At 59.8% G+C, this 19457-nt stretch overlaps 1 protein-coding gene across 11 annotated transcripts in view; it reads left to right on the top strand.

Annotated features, from left to right (window-relative positions):
- Positions 1-19457, top strand: part of SCARB1 (scavenger receptor class B member 1) — a 101669-nt gene that overhangs the window by 63933 nt on the left and 18279 nt on the right. For all 11 annotated transcript variants that reach the window (XM_047093183.1, XM_047093179.1, XM_047093180.1 and 8 more), the window contains 6 exons: positions 7462-7619; positions 9270-9411; positions 11603-11806; positions 13702-13797; positions 15264-15379; positions 17505-17671. In XM_047093183.1, coding sequence (XP_046949139.1) covers positions 7462-7619; positions 9270-9411; positions 11603-11806; positions 13702-13797; positions 15264-15379; positions 17505-17671 — 883 coding nt within the window. The remainder of the gene's footprint in view (positions 1-7461; positions 7620-9269; positions 9412-11602; positions 11807-13701; positions 13798-15263; positions 15380-17504; positions 17672-19457) is intronic.

Below are 19457 nucleotides of genomic sequence, written 5' to 3'. Positions count from 1 at the left end.
GCTCGGCTTTCCTCCGAAAAGCACCCTGAGAATCAAAGGAGGTCGGAGCCCGAGCCAAGGGTGCGGCGTTCCCGGGTTCCGCGCTGACTCAGCCTGCGCCGGGGTCCTCCCTGAGCCCCCAGGCCGCCTGGGGCAGGGCGCGCCTGCGAGCCCGGGGTGCAGAGGTGGCAAGAGGCTCGCCGGCCGGGCCGATCCGGAGCGTGCAGGGGCCGGTCCCGTCGCAGGACTGGGCTCGGAGGTGTGTTTCCTCTGGAGCCTGTTTCCTCTCTTCTCGCCGGGGGAGGGATTCGATTTTGCAACTCGGGGGCCAGGTCAAGTTAATGGTTATTCTGCAGGGCTGCCCGGAGCCCAGTGGGTGAGAAGGTGTAAGGATGCCGCGGGGCTGTGATACGGGCCCCGCGGCCGATGGCTCTCCCCCCCTCCCTGGGACTTCGGGGACGCGCTCGGCCTCCCCGCCTCGATGTCTGTGTCTGTTAAGTAAGCCTTCGAGAACGTAACGGGGTGAAGCAGGCAGAAGGCTGTTGTTACCCGAATGGGGCCGTACGGGGAGGGTTGATACGATTCGCCTGCTCTCCGCTTGTCCCCCGCCTCCCCGGGGGCAGCGCGGGGTCGGTGGTTGTGCACGGGACGAATGGGGTCCTGGGCAGGTCAGAGCGGGCTTGTTTTCGGCAGTTCCAAAGACTTCCTGGAGGAGGAGGCACCTAGGGAGCGGGGTTTTGGATTTGGGTGGCAAGGGCACCCTGGGCACCGGGGCAAGGGCCGTGGGAGGCGGTGAGCTGATCTGCCTTCCCGGAGTGCACTCGTGTGTGGGAGAACACGGCCAGGCCTTGAATGCCAAGGGCAGGAATTCGTATCTGAAGGTGGTCGGGAACCCAGCGGTGATCACGCTCACACTGAGCGCCTCCTGTATGCGCTTGCCGTGCACCGGGTCTAAATCTCATCCGCGGCTCTGCCCAGGAGGGGCTGTTAACTATTCCCATTGGACAGCTGAGCAAGCCGAGGCACCGAGATGTCGCTGGAGGCCGCACAGCTAGGAAGCGACGGGCGTGGGGTCCAGTGAGGTCCGTCCACACCAGCGCTGCCTGTAAAAAGCGCAAATCGTGAATGTGAACGCCTTGTGTGATTTGAAATTTTCTGGGAGCCACGTTAAAAAAGAGCCACATGGGGCGCCTGGGTGGCTCAGTCCGTTTAAGCGTCCGACTTCGGCCCAGGTCATGACCTCACGGTCGGTGGGTTCGAGCCCCGCGTCTGGCTCTGTGCTGACAGCTCGGAGCCTGGAGCCCGCCTCGGATTCTGTGTCTCCCTCTCTCTCTCTCTGCCCCTCCCCTGCTCGTGCTCGATCTCTCTCTCTCTCTTTCAAAAATAAATAAACATTAAAAAAAAATTTTTTTTCTTAACACGCCAGGTGCTTCTGGAGACTGTAATTTCTCCTTCAGAGGAAGGAGAATATGGACTCCTCCGAGAGGCCTTCCTGGACTGCCCTGTTTGACGTGACGGCCCTGTCACTCTCCCCCTGGCTTTATTTTCCCCCAGTAAGCGTCAGGGCCTGAAGTATTTCCTGCAAGGATTTGTTTATCTGGTGCTCACCAGTGCCCTCTGCCCCGGGGCCATCACCTCCGCCAGTGCGGGGACCTTGCTGGCTTATTCTCTGCGCTCAGGATGCCAAGGGGCCCCCGCAGGTGCCCTGGGAGTTTTGGGGGGTGCTGGTGAATGGTTGGGGCGCGTGGTGCATCTTTCCACGATCGTCCGGGAGCCCCAACGTCGAGCCTGAGGAGCGCCGTGGGGTCCGCTGGGTGTGCCGAGGGGCGTGGAGGTGGCCCGTTCTCCCCGGTGCCAGGGGACCGAGGATGTGAGCTTTGGGCCAGGATGCCATCCTGGCTGGGTGTGGGTTCCGGTGACACTCTGGTCGCGTAGCTTGGCCTAGGCCCCTGTATTGGGCTCCGTAAGTGTCCCCCCTCCACCCCCCCACCAAAGACGTGTGAGTTCTAACCCCAGTTACCTGTGAATGTGACCTTATTTGGAAATAGGATTTTTGCCGATGAAATTAAGGTAAGGACCAGATGGGCCCTAAATCCAACGCGAGTTTTTTTTTTAAGAGGAGAGGACACACACACAGGAAGGCGAGGCCACAACGGAGGCTGGGAAGCAAGTCGGGACCCCCCTTCCAGATTCCAGAGCGCTCAGGGGCGGCGTGGCCCTGCCCACACCTTGGGGTCAGACTTTGGCCACCCCCCCCCACCTGTGAGAGAACAAATGTGTGTTGCTTCAAGTCCCCCCTCCCGCCCCCGGAGTGACTTCGTCCGAGCAGCCGGGTCGGGGGGAGGGGGGCCAGCTGAGGCTTCCCGAGTGTGGTTTCGCCGGGGGTCTTGGATTCCCTGGCTCTTGGGATCTGGCGAGCGACGCTTTTCCGGCCTCTGGACTGAGGTCCCGAGCTTTCGCCACCGCCGGCCAAGGGTGACGGTGAAGTCCCCGGGAGCCGTGGGGCCCTCTCGGCCTCTGCCCACTCCTCAGCTCAGAGCTCATCCCAGCCGCGCGCTCGAGGCCAGGCTGGAAGTCTGAGGCCCTGGAACAACACCCATGCGGCCCCTGGCCTCTTCCTGCCTTCCTTGGGCCTCCGGTGACGCGCGGGGCTGGCCCAGGACCCCCCACCTCCCAGGCCCCTCTGGTGATGCCCGGGGCTGGCCCAGGACCCCCCACCTCCCAGGCCCCTCTGGTGATGCCCGGGGCTGGCCCAGGACCCCCCCACCTCCCAGGCCCCTCTGGTGATGCCCGGGGCTGGCCCAGGACCCCCCACCTCCCAGGCCCCTCTGGTGATGCCCGGGGCTGGCCCAGGACCCCCCCACCTCCCAGGCCTCTCTGGTGATGCCCGGGGCTGGCCCAGGACCCCCCACCTCCCAGGCCTCCGGTGAAGCACGGGGCTGGCCCAGGACCCCCCAGCCCATCCCCCGCCCGGCTGTCCCTCCCTGGGCAGCGTCTGGAGCACCTCCCCTCCTGGCCTGGGGAGGCGACGGGGCCAACGGAGGAGCCCGTGGAGACCACCCTCGCGGTCTGTGACATCCACGTGTGACCTCCATCGGCCTCGGTCCCGGCGCTGCGGCCTGGCCCGTGAGGTGGCGGCTGGCTAAGCCTCAGAATGCGATCACGACTCTGGTTTTACAGATCGACTTCACCGAAACAGAGACCGATAGCCGAAAGTCAGCGTGAACGAAACGTTCGTTTTTGCCATCCCGCGTCCCCTGGGCCGCTGTCCCGGCCCGAGCTGGGCCCCAAGGAAGCCGTGATGTGTACTTAAAAAAAAAAAAAAAAATCTCGCTTAAGTAGGAGCTATTTGAAATATATACAAAGGAGGGGCGCCTGGCTGGCTCAGTCCGTTAAGGATCTGCCTCTTGATTTCGGCTCTGGTCGTGATCTCACGCTTCGTGGGATCGAGCCGCGCCTCGGGCTGTGCGCTGACAGCTCAGAGCCTGCTTGGGATTTTCTCTCTCCCTCTCTCTATGCCCCCCCTCCTTCAAGATAAATAAATAAACTTGAAAAATAGGTGTACATACAAAGGAGGAAGCAGATAGCCGCTCTCTGGTAGACGTTTCCATGTTCCAGGGCTCACGTTGCTCGTTGACTCAGCAAAACTTTGCTGAGTGTCCGCTGGGTGCCAAGCACTGTCCTAGGCCCTGGGGATACGTCAGTGAATCCATGAACAAAGCAGACGACGATCCTGTCCTTGTGAGTTCACGACCTAGCAGGGGAGACGGAGAAAGAACAGTGGACATAGAGTATGCTGGAAGGCGACAAGGGCCATGGGAAACACAGTTTCAGGGAGATCAGGCGAGAGATCTGACTATGTGGTCACCTTAGGAAGAACATTAGAGGCAGAATAGCCCGTGCAAAGGCCCTGGGGCAGAAGTGTCTGCCAGTCGGCCAGCATGACAGGGTTGAGTAAATGACAGGGACAGGACAGGACGTGAGTCCTGGAGAGGCCACAGGGGCCAGACCAGGTGGAGGGACTTGCCGGCTGGGGTGAAGACGACAGCTTTTAGGTTCATTTTATTTTCAGGAAATACAAGCTTACACAGTATGTTGCACGTTTGACAAATCGCTGTGAAAAGGTCCCAACCGACTGTATCTTTCTGAGGCTCGTCTTTTTTTCCCAAGTCGATCTGTTCGTGCTCTGTCTCTCAAAGATAAGCAAACATTAAAAAAATTAAAGAAAAATATGTTTTAAAACCATATTCGCTGTCGATGGACGTTCAGGTAAGCCGTGGTCCTCAAGGCGTCCCGCCTGTACACGGGCTGCGTCCTCTGCTAGGAATGCCCTCTCCCGTCTTCCTTTCCCGGCAAAGCCCAGCTCACTCTTTCGGTACTGGGCTCACGCGTCCCCTGTTCCGGGCGGCCTCTCTGACCGTCCAGGAATGGGCTCCTGGCGGGTCTGGTTCGGTGAGAGGCGGTGGTGCCCGGCAAGGGCTCACCTTGACCCTCTCTCCCAAGTCTTTGTGTTCCGGGCTGTGATCTTCGACCTTGGGGGGAGGGGGAGGGGGCTAGACTCTGTCATATCAGGCAAAAGGCCGTGAGCTTGGCTGGCGCTGCTGTCTAATCAGCTGCTGGGTCCAGATGCCTCTGTCCCGATGCCGATCAAAACCAGTGCAAAGTCTGCCCCCTCCTGAGGGTGGGGGGTGGGGCAGCGACAGTGCCGGGGAGGAAGAAGGGTCGGTCACTTGCCTGACCTTCCGGATGCCCCGGGCTCTGCCATACCCTGTTCTGAGCACTCTACCTCTGCAGACGCACGTAAACCTCACCCCAGCTCTGCGAGGTGGACCCTACCCTCGTGCCCATTGTATGGATGTGGAGGTTGAGGGTTCACAGAGGAGCAATGACTTACCCACCGTCACCCAGCCAGAAGGCAGAGCTGGGTCATCGAACGTTCCCTGTGAGTGAGCGGGTGAATGGGGTGGAACCCCAGAACCTGGAAGCCCCTTCTGCTGGAGAGAGAGAGGGAGGGACACGTGGCTTTGCCTGGTGATTCATTTCTTGGGTCGTGATTTGTCCCCAGGGCAGGGTGAGCTGGACAGCGGACGAGGAACGTGGGGTGGGCTTCTGGGATGCTGGAGCTCCCAGGGCTTCTCCGGGTCCGGCTGAGAAACAGGGCTGGGGAGGGAGGGGAGGCAGGAACCGGAAACACTCTTCGTTTCTTAAAACCCCTTGCCTGAGGTATGATTGACGTTCTAAAGAGCTGTACGTATTCAGTGTGTACAACTCGAGGAGTTTGCGGGAAGTGATCGCCCTCCAGCCCGTCGCCGCGGTGTGTGTGGAAAGACCCCCCCTCCACAACTTTGCACGTGGCCGCTCTTCCTGTTTTCGTTTCGCAAGCCCAGCAAGCCCGGCGATCTCCCATAGGCCACAGCGTTTGCAGTTAACAGGACTGCGTCGTCTCCTTAAATATTTGCTAAGAGGGTAGCTCCGGTGTTACGTGTTTTTATCACACACACACGCACAGGAGGAAGGAGCTGGGACCGACGTCGCGGTCTCTCCTGGCGGAAGCCAGGACAGGCAGGGACCCCTGGTCACTAGCCCCGTGTGTGTCTTTTCCGTGTGGGGGAGGCGATGGCTGAGACGGCCGCGTCGGGACTCCCTCCCTGTGGGCCTGTTGCAGATTTGAGGATTTCCACGCTGGGCGACCCCCTGCTCCCCCCCGCCCCCCAGCAGCCTCTCGCCCAGCCCGCGCCCACAGGAGCTGTGGGGCCGCCCTCCTCCAGATGGTGCCCTGGCGGGCGTGGCACGGGGTGGCCCGTGAGCCTAGCGGTGGCCCGAGGTGTGTGATTTGGCTCCCAGGAGCGTTTGATTTTGAAAAAGAAATTGTCGCTATTGAAGCAGTTCGGAGATTCCACAGAATCCTTCGCTCAGATCACGTTTGTGACTCCGCTCTATTTGCGTGTGTCAGATGTCGCGTTATAAACATGGTCCCTGTGGCTTCCGTGGCTGGTAGGGAAGATGTGTTTGTCAACAAGTGATTACGACACCCTGAAATCCAGATTTTGTGGTCAGTCTTCCAGTTTTTTCTTCTTGGCAATGAATTCAACCCGTCTTCATTTCATCGCCATGTCGGTCAAACGCGACACAGCTGAGTCACTGGCGCCCATTGTACAGATGGGAAGACCGAGGCTCAGAGATGACCGTCTTGCCCGCGTGGTCCTGGGATCCGGCTGCCTTCAAATCCGCTCCTCTCCCGAGTCTGCCTGTTGGGGACAGAGGGCGGGGCCTGGCTGGCCAACTCCTGCCCTCTGCCTCCTGGACCCGAATGTGCGGCTGTAGCCTCTGCCTGTTGGTTCTGGCTGTTTGGGCACAGTCGGGGGGTGGCTGTCCTTGTTCTGGAAGGCCATGTTCAAAGGAACGTGGAAGGTGACCCATGCTGTGTTGTACCTAACTTTGTGATATTGGGCATCTGTCTCATGGGCTGGCTCCCTGTGACAGACCCAGGCTCTGAGCCTTCCGGGGCCCGTGATGTGGCCGGGCCACGTTGGGGGGTGGGTTGGGTGGTCCCGGGGGGACCTCCCTGTGACACTAGAGCAGGGCTTGCAGAGCTGAGGAGGGAGGCAGGGATTAGAGGCCACTGTATCTGACAGACAGACTGCAGAACTGTTTTCCTCGGCTCTGTCTCAGCACCTCCCTGCCTCAGGGCCTTTGCACTGGACATTGCATCTGTGTGCCGTCCTCCTCCCACCAAATCCACGCGTTCCCCTCGCTGCCCTTTGTTTTTATTCTGTGTTTGTTTTTGTTCTATTTTTGCTGGCGTTTCACCTGTCTGCTCCGTTTAAAGTTGCAATCCCCTTCCCTGTCGCCGCCTCTCACACGGCCCACCTTTTACCTTCGTGTGCAATACCTGCCTTTCCCCGGCTAGGTTAAAGAGGCCACGACGCTGGGCATTGGGGTCTGTCTTGTTCTCTCTGGTATCCCCAGCTCTTAGAAGAGTGGCTGGTATGTAGCAGGTGCTCAAGAAACGTTTGTTGAGGGGTGCCTGGGTGGCGCAGTCGGTTAAGCGTCCGACTTCAGCCAGGTCACGATCTCGCGGTCCGTGAGTTCGAGCCCCGCGTCGGGCTCTCTGCTGACAGCTCGGAGCCTGAGCCTGCTTCGGATTCTGTGTGTGTGTGTGTGTGTGTGTGTGTGTCTCTCTCTCTCTCTCTCTCTCTCGCTCTGCCCTTCCCCCGCTTGTGCTTGCTCTTCCTCTCTCTCAAAAACAAATAAGTAAACATTAAAAAAAAAACTTTCAAAAAGGAAAAAACAAGTAGGAGTATCTCGCCGATGAACGGACACTCCGGAGCAGTGCGTGTGCGGAGAGCACCCTCCGGGTGCCCGGGTGCGGCCCGGCGGTGCAGCCTGGCTCCGGGCCGCGGTTCTAGCCGCCCGGTGGGGTGGGCACCTGTGGGGACCCGGGTCACGCTCCTCACGGACGTGTTCGTTTTGCCCCCACAGAATGTGCGCATCGACCCCAGCAGCCTGTCCTTCAACATGTGGAAGGAGATCCCCGTCCCTTTCTACCTGTCCGTCTACTTCTTCGACGTGGTCAACCCCAGCGCCGTCCTCCTGGGCGAGAAGCCGCAGGTGCGGGAGCGCGGGCCCTACGTGTACAGGTGAGGACGGAGGGGACTGGGGGGGGGGTCTGGGTCGTCACCCCATTTTACAGTTGAGGAAACCGAGGCCCCCGGGAGCGGAGAGGCTTGCTTAAGGTCAGTCTGGCTTTCTCCAGTCCGTGCCCTCGTGGTTGAGACCGTGGACTCTGGGGAGAGACCTCCCGGCTTTGAAAACTGGCTTTCTGATTGCAGGACGGGGCGGTCTTTCCTCGTGCCTCAGTTTTGCCGTCTGTAAATGGACGGTAACCGTATCCACCCTGGGGTGGCTGTGAGGTTATGAGGACCGGATGAGATCGCGGGGGGCCCTTCGGCGTCTGCCCAGTAAACGTTAGCTGCTGGCGTATTATTACGGTTGCTGCGTGACCCTCTTCCATGGTCTTTGGGAGAGCGCGGCTCGTTGAATCGGCCGGAGCGGTTTTCCGAGAGACGAGGGAGGGCTGTTCCAGCGTGAGACCCAGTTCCCGGCTCCTGCCCGTTCCGCCTTCTGGGACGAGTCACGTCGCAGAACTGCCGACCGGGCTGGTCCGTGAAAGGCTTCGGGGCTGAGCCCGCTTTGCCAAAGTTCCTACTGATTTCTTCCTTCCGGAAGCATTTATTGAGCAGCCCCTGCGTGCTGGGCACCGTGCCAGTCGCTGTGAGAGGCAGACCCAAGCCCCTGCCTCGCAGAGCTGACGTCCAACGAGAGTAAACACGCCGGCCAATCAGGTGGCCGTAAGTGTGGTGAGAGGCACGCAGGGGAAGCCCGGAGAAGTGCTGGAGGGATGGGTGTGGGCAGGGTTGGTCTAACTGGAGGGTCACGGGGGGGACCTCTACCAGTGGAGCGCTTCCCGAGGCCTGGGTGGTGAGCAGGGGGTGCCGCTATCTGAAGATCTGGGGAGAGGAGGGCCCCAAGCAGAGGCGGCGGCAGGTGCAAAGGCCCTGAGGCAGGCAGAGTCTGGTAGTCCGGGAAGGAGAAGGCCTGTGTGGCTGGCCTGGTGTGAGTGAGGGGGGGAGAGTGGCAGAGACAAGGCCAGAGCATTGGATGGGGTTGGGTGTCGGGGACCTCGGGGGCCACACTAGGGGCTTGATTTTATCTTGTCCACAAAGAAGGCTTGTTGGGGAGAGAGTTTCCACTTTTCAGACTTTGTCCGGGTGCCTTGTAGAGAATGGGTTAAATGGGATAATAACGGATCGAAGCGGCTGAGACTTACGTAGCGTCTCCTGTGCTTTGGGCCGCTGTCGGGTGGGTTGACGGGCACCGACCCACTCAGCCCTCACACAGCTCTACGAAGCAGGTCTTGTCATCGCTCCCATTTTATAGACGGGAAAACCGAGGCCCCTGTAGTAAGTGACAGAGGCAGGGTTCGAGCCCGGACCCCGTGTCCCCAGAGTGCACATTCCTAACCACCATGCCACACTGCGTCCCTCGGAAAAGCAGCCGCCTGCCGGGGGCGGTGGGGGGAGGCTGTGAAGGAGGTGGCACTCGGCCGGGGGCCGGGGTGTGTTGGGATCCGGGTGCTCTTCGGGGTGGCCCCGAGGAGCCCCGTGGAGGCTTGGGCACCCGTTCTCACGGTGGGCTCAGGGAAGGCAGGCCGGGGGCCCTGGGGCTCCCGGCGGGTGCTGCGTCCCTGTGCGGCCGGGACCCGCTGACCCCGACTTCCCCGCCCACAGGGAGTTCAGGCACAAGAGCAACATCACCTTCAATGACAATGACACCGTGTCATTCCTCGAGTACCGCAGTTTCCAGTTCCAGCCTGACAGGTCCCACGGCCTGGAGAGTGACTACATCGTCATGCCCAACATCCTGGTCTTGGTAAGGCTGCCCCGGGCCGCGCCCCCCCCCCCCCCCCCCCCCGCTGGCCCTCATCCCCGTCCCTGCGGGTCTCCATCTCTCTTCACGCCTGCCCCCTGCGCAGGGCCGTCCTGCGTGGGGCCCGGCTCTCAGCCCATTGAGTTTCCCAGGTGCGTCCTTTCTCTGGCTTGGGGGGCCCAGCCCAAGTCCTTGTGTGTCCTTTCTTCGTCTGCAAATGTAACATCTCCAAACGGAGGTGCTGGTGGGGGACTTCCTCGGGCGCCCCCAGGTCGTGTCACTGTCTGCAGCGTTTGCAGGCGGGGCCTCCGTCCTCTGCAGCTGGGCCACAGTCGTCGCTGGGCTTGCAGACCGTGTGCCCGTGGGCTGGGGTCCCCGAGCCCGCCTCCAGGCTCACCGACTCCCTGGGAGGGCTCGCGGGACCCACTGTGATCTGTTACGGAGGAAGGGTGCGGCACAAAATCAGCAAAGGGAAAAAGGCGTGTGGGGTGGAGGCCAGGACTCCCCCACGTCCCCCGGCAACAGGCTGTGACAGCGCACGTGAATGAAGGCTTATCCCCCGGGAGACCTCTAGACACTCCGTCCCCAGGGCTTTAATCGGGGGCTGGTCACGGAGGCACCTTCTGCCTGGCACCCACCGAAATCCAGATCCCCGGAAGGAAAGCAGTGGTCAGCGTAAATCATACTGTTTGTACAAGGAGTCCAGGCACAGAGAGCCCCCCACCCCCACCCCTTATCAGTCAGAGAGGAGTGGGAACCCCTGCAAACCCAAGTTCCCAGATGGCGGCCAAGGGCCAGTCGTGCCAGCAGGCCTTTCTAGAGAGAGGGGGCTCACGCCTGTCGTGTCAATGCTCTGCTAACACGCTTAGTGTTGATGGGCCTTACACACGTTACCTTGTCTACTTGTCGGTGATCCGGGGCCGGCCCTCGGTTGGGCCCTGGATCCGAGGCGAACTCACCTGCTGAGTCCGTTGGACGGACGGGACAGGGGAACGAATGCATCCCGAAGCTTCACAGCTGCCTCCCCCAGAGTTCCATCCTTAAGCTTTGGCGGCGAAGACGCTTTGCCCCACCGATCAGGCGGGCACAGCCCTCCGGATAACTCCCAGGGTTCGTGAGCATTCGTGGAAACGGACACGCTCACGTCCTGCCGGGAGGAACTGGGAGGGGCCGTCGGAGGGTAGTGACTTTAAATAGAAATTGCACCTTGCTTCCGACCTCAGAAACTCCACGGGTAGGAATGTGTCCTCCTGATAGCCTAACACACACAGAAGATGTTTGTACCCGCGGATATTCATTTTGGCAACCGCGTCAGAGCAGATTCCAGAAACAACCTAAATATTGTTCTACCGTGTGCAGTTTCGTTGCGGTGGTTTATTGCAGCCAGGCCGTGCTAGGACCTGGCCCGGCAGTAGGGGGCGGGGATGCGCGCGGTGGGCGGGGACGGGGACCCGGGGGCGGGGGGCGGGGCCGTAGGTGGGGGCTCAGAGCAGTCCCTAAGGTACATCCAAGGGGGAGAAAGGCGGGTACAGAACACAAGCAGAAGGCTATCACCATTTATAAAGGAGCGGTCCTTGCGTGCACGCCCCACGTACACACGTGTGCTTTTACGTGTTTTGAACGGGGCAGCAAACTTCTGTAACGGGCCAGATAGTAAATATTTTAGGCTCCGAGGGCCACGTAGTCTCTGTTGCAACCGTCCAGCTCTGCCTGCCAATCCACAAACAGCCAAAGACAACACAAATGGGTCGACGTGGCTACGTGCCAATGAAACTTTGTTTCATATGGACACTGAATGTGCGTTTCCTATCATGTTCATTGTTTTGAATGCCCTTTTCTTCAACCGTTTGAAAACGTAAAATTATGGGGCGCCCGGGTGGCTCGGCCGGTCGAGTCTCCCGACTCCAGCTCGGGCCGTGGTCTCGCGGTTTGTGAGTTCGAGCCCCGCGCCGGGCTCCCTGCGGTCAGCACAGAGCCTGCTTCGGAGTCTCTGTCTCCCTCTCCCTCTCTCTCTCTCTCTCTGCCCCTGCCCTGCGGTCTTTCTCTCAAAAATGAGTAAACGTGAAAAACACACAAAAACGTTCTTGGCTCTCAGACCGTACGGGAACAGGTAGTGCGCTGGCCTGGGCCCGGCGTGACGTCCAGGGTGGACGGACCCGTGGCATCTAGCCTGTCGTGTCCCCGGGCTCTGCAGGGCGCGGCGATGATGATGGAGAACAAGCCCATGAGCCTGAAGCTGATCATGACCTTGGCGTTCAGCACCCTCGGAGAGCGTGCCTTCATGAACCGCACCGTGGGCGAGATCATGTGGGGCTACGAGGACCCTCTGGTGCACCTCGTCAACAAGTACCTGCCAAACATGTTTCCCTTCAAGGGCAAGTTTGGGCTCTTTGCGGAGGTAAGTGCGGCTCGGCCAGCAGTTCGGGGGCCTGGGTCGTGTCCTCGTTGCCACGGCCTGGAAGATGGGTCAGCGGCCTGCTTTTCGGGCTGGCCGGGGACCCGGGGGCATTGGGTGGTCAAGGGCAGAAAACCTAACTCAAAGTGGCTTAGGACAAGTAGAGAGTTTGCTGGCTCATCAGACTGGAAACTCCAGGCCTGTGCTCAGGTGCGGCTGGACGCTTGTGGCTGCCGGTGGACGAACGGAGACCGGCGGCCGGGCAGGCGGGTCACGAGTGTTGACCCCGACGCTGCCCCGGGCTGCCTGCTTCCTCTTGATCTCGACCCCTGATAGTGCGGTAGGGATTGGGCTCCTGAGCCCTGGGCCGACGGACAGGCTGACCTTGGCTCCCTCAACCGCAGGTTTCAGCGAGCCCTCCGAGTGGCTCCGGCCTCAGCCTCCCCTTTGGGCGCTGCTGCTCTGTGTTGGGGGGCGCGGGGGAGGCAGGCTGGGATTCCGCCCCTGGCACGTGATAGACACTCACTACGTTTTGGCCGGTTCTGAGCGGGTGGGTAAGCTGGCAAGTTTGGGGTTAAGTGACATGATTCCTTTCAAAGCGTCTTACAGACTCGTAAACAAGTGAGAATTCTTGCAAAGCGAGTAGCAGCCGCGCAACCTATGTTTGCGTATAACGGAAACCCCGAAATAACATCCCAGCAGTGACGGTTCAGTGTTGGTGTGGTGTCTTCATATCCTTCAGGGATCCAGAGTGTTTTCTGCTCTGCTATCCTTACGGTGTGGTTTTCGTACTCCAGATTACCACATGGTCCCGTGTGGCTGCCGGAGCGCCCGCGGCCGCACCTACCTTCCGGGAAGCAGAATGGGAAGGAAGGAGCGGTTGGGGATGGAGGGGCAGGCAAGGGAGTGGAGGACGAAGCAACATGACCCAGCCGTCTCCTTCTTTGGGAGGGAGGAAACCAATTTCCACTTGCTTTCCCTTGGCCAGAACTTAGTCAAGTGGCCGCGCCTAACTGCAGGGGAAGTGGGGAAATGCAGCCGAGAAGGCTAAAGGCCGCAGCTGCTGTGCTGATGCCCTGAGTAAGGTTTGGGTTTTGTTACGGAGGAGGAAGGGGAGGCTTCTAGATTTCACCCCACGGTCACTCATTTCTTTGTGTGCTTTGCGTGTCTTTGCTGTGAATTAGAAATCTGTTTCTAGGAAATCTCCTCAGAGTGCCAGAGCCTGGGGCTTTGTGTCCAGAACCTGCTCGATAACAAACATTAGGTCCTGTATCCGTTAGGATAGACCAGGTTATGCTGGGTAATAAGCAGCCCCAGAACCTCAGAGGCTCGAAACAGTAAGTTCGCTCCTGGCTTGTGTGCTGTGTCCAGTGTGGGTGACCAGGGGGCCGTCTGCTGTTTTTGGCCACTTCAGGGACCCAGGCTGAGGGAGGCAGCAGCTTGACGCACGCTTCCACGACCCCTGCAGCAGCGGCAGAAAGCACGGTGACATGTGCACGTGCTAGCTCCTAAAACTTCCACCCGGAAGTGGCGTTTCCGTTGATCGGAGAGGTCCCATGACCTTGCTTTATTTTAAGTCTGGGGGGAGGGGGGCATTCTGCTATGCCCCCCCCGGGACGAAGAGCAGACTCTCCTCGAGTCAGGAAGGGAAGGTGGGACGCTTTCTAGGAGGGACGCTGGAATCGAGTGCCTCTTCTAGAAAGCCCTCTTCTGGAAATGCTCCCTCCTCTCGGTCCCCAGGCACCGGGACGCAGCGGTGAACAAGAGATCGAGGCCCCTGTCCTCTGGGTGAAGCGGGGAACGGCCTCTAAATAAACGGGTGTGCTCGAGGGCCGGGCCCCGGGGCCTCTGCCCCTGTCGCGAGGCTTAAAGACGCCGTTCTCTGTCGTTGTCCGCAGCTGAACAACTCCAATTCCGGGCTCTTCACCGTGTTCACGGGGGTCAAAGACTTCAGCAGAATCCATCTCGTGGACAAGTGGAACGGGCTTAGCAAGGTGAGGGCAAGGGGCGGTGCCCTCCTGCTCGGGGGCCGGGCGGGAGCCACTGAGGCCACCTGTGCCGGGCTCCTCGTTTCTCTTGGAACTCCGGAGGGTGTTCCCCTCTGCAGTGGAGACCGTTCTCGAAGTCGGGGATTTTGCCTGTGGTCGGGGTTCAGCTAGCTCTTGGTTCTGAACGGGCGGGTGGGGAATAGAAGCTCTACTTATGTAGCACCTAGTGTATACCAGGAAGTGAGTTCTTTCTTTCCTTTTGTCGAATTCACAAAACCACTTCAAAAAGACTACACTGATCCTGTAACCACCCGTTGCATTGAAAGATGTAATTACACTAGGAACACAGGAAGACGCTCACATTAAAAGGATAAGACAACAGGGGCGCCTGGGTGGCTCGGTCGGTTAAGCGTCCGACTTCGGCTCCGGTCAGGATCTCACGGTTTGTGAGTTCGAGCCTGGCGTCGGGCTCTGGGCTGACAGCTGGGAGCCGGCTGTAAAAATTAAAACAAAGAAACGAAAAACCAGTAGAGACAGATTAAGTGCCCCTTGCCACGCTCCACACGCCGGCCCCCCTGCACTGGGGCACAGCGGGGAGTCCACGGTGTGCAGTGTGGGGCCTTCCTGTCCTCCTCTGTCCCTTCCACGCCCGCGTGCGAGGTGGGTGTGCTCCTTCGAACGTGACGAAGTGCGTTGGCCCGCAACTTGCTGTTTTCCACCTTACTTGCCTTTTCTTGTTACGGATGCAAATGTTGTTCACACCTGCCAAGCGCTCACCGTGACCTGGGGGCCCCAGCGATCACCCCCCGCCCCCCCATCCGTGCCGGGAGCGGCCAGATTACCATTTGCAGCCGGTAACAACCCTTCCCAGCGGAGGCTCTCCGCCTTCTCTGGCTTGTGTTTTCAATGCACAGATACGCGCGTGCACACAACAGAGGGCCAGAAGGGGAGGGGTCTGTTTTGTTCTTTCCAGGCCTCGCTTCCCAGAGGCAGCTGCTGGGTTGAGATCGCCCCCTGGGGGACGGGGGCACCATTATGATTTTAAATATTTTGCTTACCGTAGATGTTTTACAGTAAATACGGCAAATGTTTCACTCACCCCCTCCCTTATCTGTGTTCTGGTGACGTCCTCTCTGAATGGCGAGGATGCCAGAGTCTCACCTCTCACCTCCCTCCTCTCCTGCTCACTGTGCCCCTTGGAGATGGGGGTGATTTTACAGATAAAGTCACCGAGTCCCCGGGGCAAAGGTGCCCGTTCGAGGGTCCGTGTTCGCGAGCGGGGAGCCACAGCCGACGCTCTCTGGCTGTCCGTGCGGCCGCCCGCTCGCCTCCCCGAGGGGACCGGCTTCTGGAATGGAGTGGTGGGTGCCCTTCTCCCCGGGGCCCCGTGCGGCCGCCGCCCCAGGTCGCGTGTGGTCATCGCCGAGAGCCGTCGCGGAGCTCAATGGGCGCGTCCGAACGCTTCCCCGCAGGTCAAATACTGGCATTCTGACCAGTGCAACATGATCAATGGGACGTCTGGACAGATGTGGGCGCCGTTCATGACTCCTGAGACCTCACTGGAATTCTACAGCCCCGAGGCCTGCCGGTAATTGCTGGGACATCCTGGGTCATCCTGGGCCTTCCCCGGGCAGCGAAAGTTGGCTTTGTGGATGCTCACGGCCTAACCGAGTGGCTTTTCGCGTGTGCTTGGGAAGCACGTTTGGCTCTTTGTGTGTTCGTGGGCCCTTGGCACGGTCCGGAACACTCTTCGGTTACACCGTGAAGGGCCACACCCCTCCTGCACCCAGAGAGGCTGCGGGCAGGGGTCGGCATGCTGGTAAGTGGCATTAGCCGGGTGCAGGAAGCCATCGGGTCCCGAGGGCTGGGAATGGGGTGAGCACCGGCCCCCTGCGGCATCCGTCCAGCTGCCCAGTTGCCCATTTGGATGCTGAGATCTCTAGACGCGTGTCCGACAGCCTCTTTGGGCTCCAGAGTGTGGCCTTGGAGGCCCGGTGGATTCTGGGGGACCCCAGTGAGGGTGAGAATAGACAGAGCTCTCCTCTGAGAGACCCCTCTGCTGGAGCCGCCTTTGCTGTGCCTCTGTTTACTTTCTAAAATGAGAAATTTCAACCCAGAGAAAATGGCAGGTGCCATTTCCCTCAGTTTTGGAGGTCATTTCTCTCCTGCCCCATCCGCTCTCTCGTCACTGCTCAGCCCCCGGGACCGCCCGAGAGTAAGTTGGACGCCTCGATACCTCAGGGAGCGTTTTCTAAAAACAAGGCCGTTTTCTTGGGCGACCACATTACCGTCATGAAAATGAAGAAATCTGGCGTCCACCTTAACACTGTTGTCTGGGCCGCTGCTGTCCCCTAACTAGGAACGCGAGTCCTGTCTGCAATTTTAGATTTTCTAGTGGCTGCGTTAAAAAAAGTAACAAGACGTACACGAAGTTAATTTTAACGATAGGTTTTATTTGACCCAACTGTATCCAAAACATTACCACATTGGCCTGTAAGCAACGTCAAATGTTGTTGAGATGTGTCACTTTTTAAAAAAAAAAAATTTTTGTATCAAGCTGTAGAAACGTGGGATGTGTTTTAGCTTACGGCGGGCCACGCCCAGACTCGCCCCATCCGAGGGGCGTGTGTGACAGGTGGCCTCCGTGGACAGCACGGTTGTAATCCAGAGTCCATATTCAAGTTCAGAAGTGCCTTTGAGAAACACGGCAGGGTGAACAGGGTGGGGGACACGGTGCCGCTGGCTGAGGCGGTGGCGGCTCAGTCACCACGTGTGTGCAGAACTGAAGCTGGATGTGTGATCGGCCCAGGGAGGCCGGACGGAGAAAAAGGACCAGGGGCAGGAGGGAGCACGTCTGAGCCGCAGCCAGGGGGCCTGTGGGGTGCTGTAAGGGGCTGGACCCCAAAGAGGCTTTTGGGCCGTGGTGAGGACAATGGATCTTATTCTAGATAAGACTGGAAGCAATTGATGGGGCGCCTGGGCGGCTCAGGTGGTTAAATGTCCGATTTCGGCTCAGGTCATGGTCTCGTGGTTTGCGGGTTCGAGCCCCACGGGGGGCTCTGTGCTGACAGCTCAGAGCCTGGAACCTGCTTGGGATTCTGCGTCTCCGTCTCTCTCTGCCCTTCCCCTGCTCACGCTCTGTCTCTCTCTGTCTCTCAAAAATAAATAAATGTTAAAAAAAAATTAGAAAAAAAATACTGGAAGCAATTGCACTTTTTTAAATGTTTATTATTTATTTTTGAGAGAGTGTGAGAGGGGGAGGGGCAGAGAGAGGGGGAGACACAGAATCCGAAGCGGGCTCCAGGCTCCGAGCTGTCGGCACAGGGCCCGACGCGGGGCTCGAACCCACGAACCGCGAGATCGTGACCTGAGCCGAAAGTCGGACGCTCAACCGACTGAGCCCCCCCGGGCGCCCCGGGAAGCAATTGCGACTTCACGTGGGGACACGACATACTGTGTTCTTATTTTAAACTGCCATCTGCTCGTGGAGACCGGATGGGTGTGGGCGGGGAGGCAGGGAGAGCGATTGGCAATCCCCCGGCTGAGAGACGGAGGCAGCTGCTGGGACCTGGGGGGGGTGGGGGGGGTGGGGGGGGTGGCAGCGCAGGTGGAGACAGTGCAGTGAGGAGGGGCTCAGCTGGGGCCGCCTTCAGCGGGGCCGGTCGGGCCGCCACGTGCGGGACGTCATCCTGTACCCCGTCTGCCCCCCGCAGGTCCATGAACCTGGTCTACAAGGAGTCAGGGGTGTTCGAAGGCATCCCCACCTATCGCTTCGTGGCCCCCAGCACCTTGTTTGCCAACGGCTCTACCTACCCGCCCAACGAGGGCTTCTGCCCCTGCCTGGAATCTGGGGTTCAGAACATCAGCACCTGCAGGTTCAGTACGTGCCTCTCGTCCCCCCGGGAGGGTGGGCGGGAGGGTGTAGCCGGACGCGACCAGGCATCTCTCCGTCCCTACGCGCCCCCGCCGTCTGTCTAACCTCTGGCCTCTTTACTCTCGACAACTCCATTAATTGGCCGGAGATAAGGAGGGCAGCGGACCGATGATCTGAAAAAGCAACACGCCGCGTAGATTAGTGGCTGTCGGCACGAATTCCCACAACCTTAGGGGCCGAGAGCGACAGCGACTTTATCGCCCCTGACGGTGCGACGCAGGCCTCCCCAGGCGAGGGCCCAGGTGCCCGCGGGCTGACGCCTTCCTGGCTGGACGCTCGAGGGCACATCCACGGGCCGCCGTGCCCTTGGGAGGCCCCCGGAATCCCTTGGTTCCTGGCCCCTGTCTCCAGCCTCGCCGCCAGCGACACCACGTCTCTCTGGCCCCACGTCCACGATCATCTCTGATCCCACATCTCTCCTGCTTCCCTCTTCCAGTTTGAAGACCCCGGAGACCATCCCGGGCCCCCCGGGGGCAATCCGGGCCACACGCCCTGAGTTAAAGGCTAGCCGATTAGCAGCCTTAATTCCACCTGCGTCCTTCGGTCCCCTTGGCCGTGGGGAGGCTAACGTTTTCACGGGCTCCACGGACGTCTTTGGGGAGGGCCTCGTTGTGCCTGTCACACCAGGAGACGTGCCTTGAGGACGCGGCCTCGTGGGAAGGGCCCTTGTCCCAAGTCGGGAGGAGAGGAAGCCTCTGCTTGTGGATGGAGCAGTGAAGGGGGTCCGTCCTCCCTCCCGGGACCCCGCCTCCTCGCGGTGCGGGCCCCTCCCTTTGGCCCCCGCCACGTCGCACTGCCGTCACCCCACGTACCATCCGTTCCCCAGTCTGCCCGGTGCGGTCACTCACCGCTGGCCCCACGCGGCTACGTAAATCGAAACGGGTTTGAATGCAACCAGGTTGAAAAGGTGGTGCCTTAGTCGCACTGGCCGCCTTTCAGATGTTTACCACCCACATGTGCCTGGTGACCTCCGTACAGGAAGGCCAGCACAGAAGGACAACATGTTCATCGTTGTAGAAAGGTGTGTTGCACGCTGTTCTAGAGAGCAGCCCGAGGGACCTTTCCAAAACACGGATTGCCAGCCAGCCCTTTGCCTCAAATGTCTAACAGCTCCCCCGGACGTATGCCGGAGCCCTGCCCCTGGTCTCCGTGCTCTGCGGGATCTGGCCCGTGCCAGCTTCTCTGACATCGTTTCTTCCTCTGCTTCCCCCACCAGCTAGTCTTCAGCCCCATCGTCTTCTCCCTGTTTCTAGAGTCTGTCAAGCTTCGTCCTACCTCAGGCCCTTTGCATCAGCTGTCCCCCTGCCTGCAGAGTCCTTTCCCTAGATATCCATGTGGATCTATGTGGATCGTTCCCTCCTTTCCTTTTGGTCTGTTCAGATGCCACCTCCTCCAGGTGGCCTGCCCTGATTTCCATGCTGAAGTTGCCCCCACCAACCGCTCTCTGTCACCTCACCCTTGATCGCGTTCTTGGTGCTCGGCACTCCCTGAAGTCCCCGACTGTGTGTTTTGTTTTATGTATTGTCTCTGTCCTTCACTAGACTGTAAGTGTTCTCGGCAGGGCTCTGTCCTCAGCTTCTAGAACTGTGGCTGGTATGGAGCATTTGAAGGTATGGGTGTGTGGGTGTATCCTGCACTTAGGACATTGGGGCATGCCCGAGGTCACACGGTTGGTGGGACAAGAAACCACTCCTCACATGACTGGGTCTTGCCTCCTGGGGGCCTGTGGGGG

The sequence above is a fragment of the Lynx rufus genome, unplaced genomic scaffold (genome assembly GCF_022079265.1).
Source record: "Lynx rufus isolate CCGP_SWC_20201006 ecotype Redwood Valley unplaced genomic scaffold, mLynRuf1.p SCAF_33, whole genome shotgun sequence".
Classification (NCBI taxonomy): Eukaryota; Metazoa; Chordata; class Mammalia; order Carnivora; family Felidae; genus Lynx; species Lynx rufus.
This window is presented reverse-complemented; position numbering and strand designations above follow the sequence as displayed.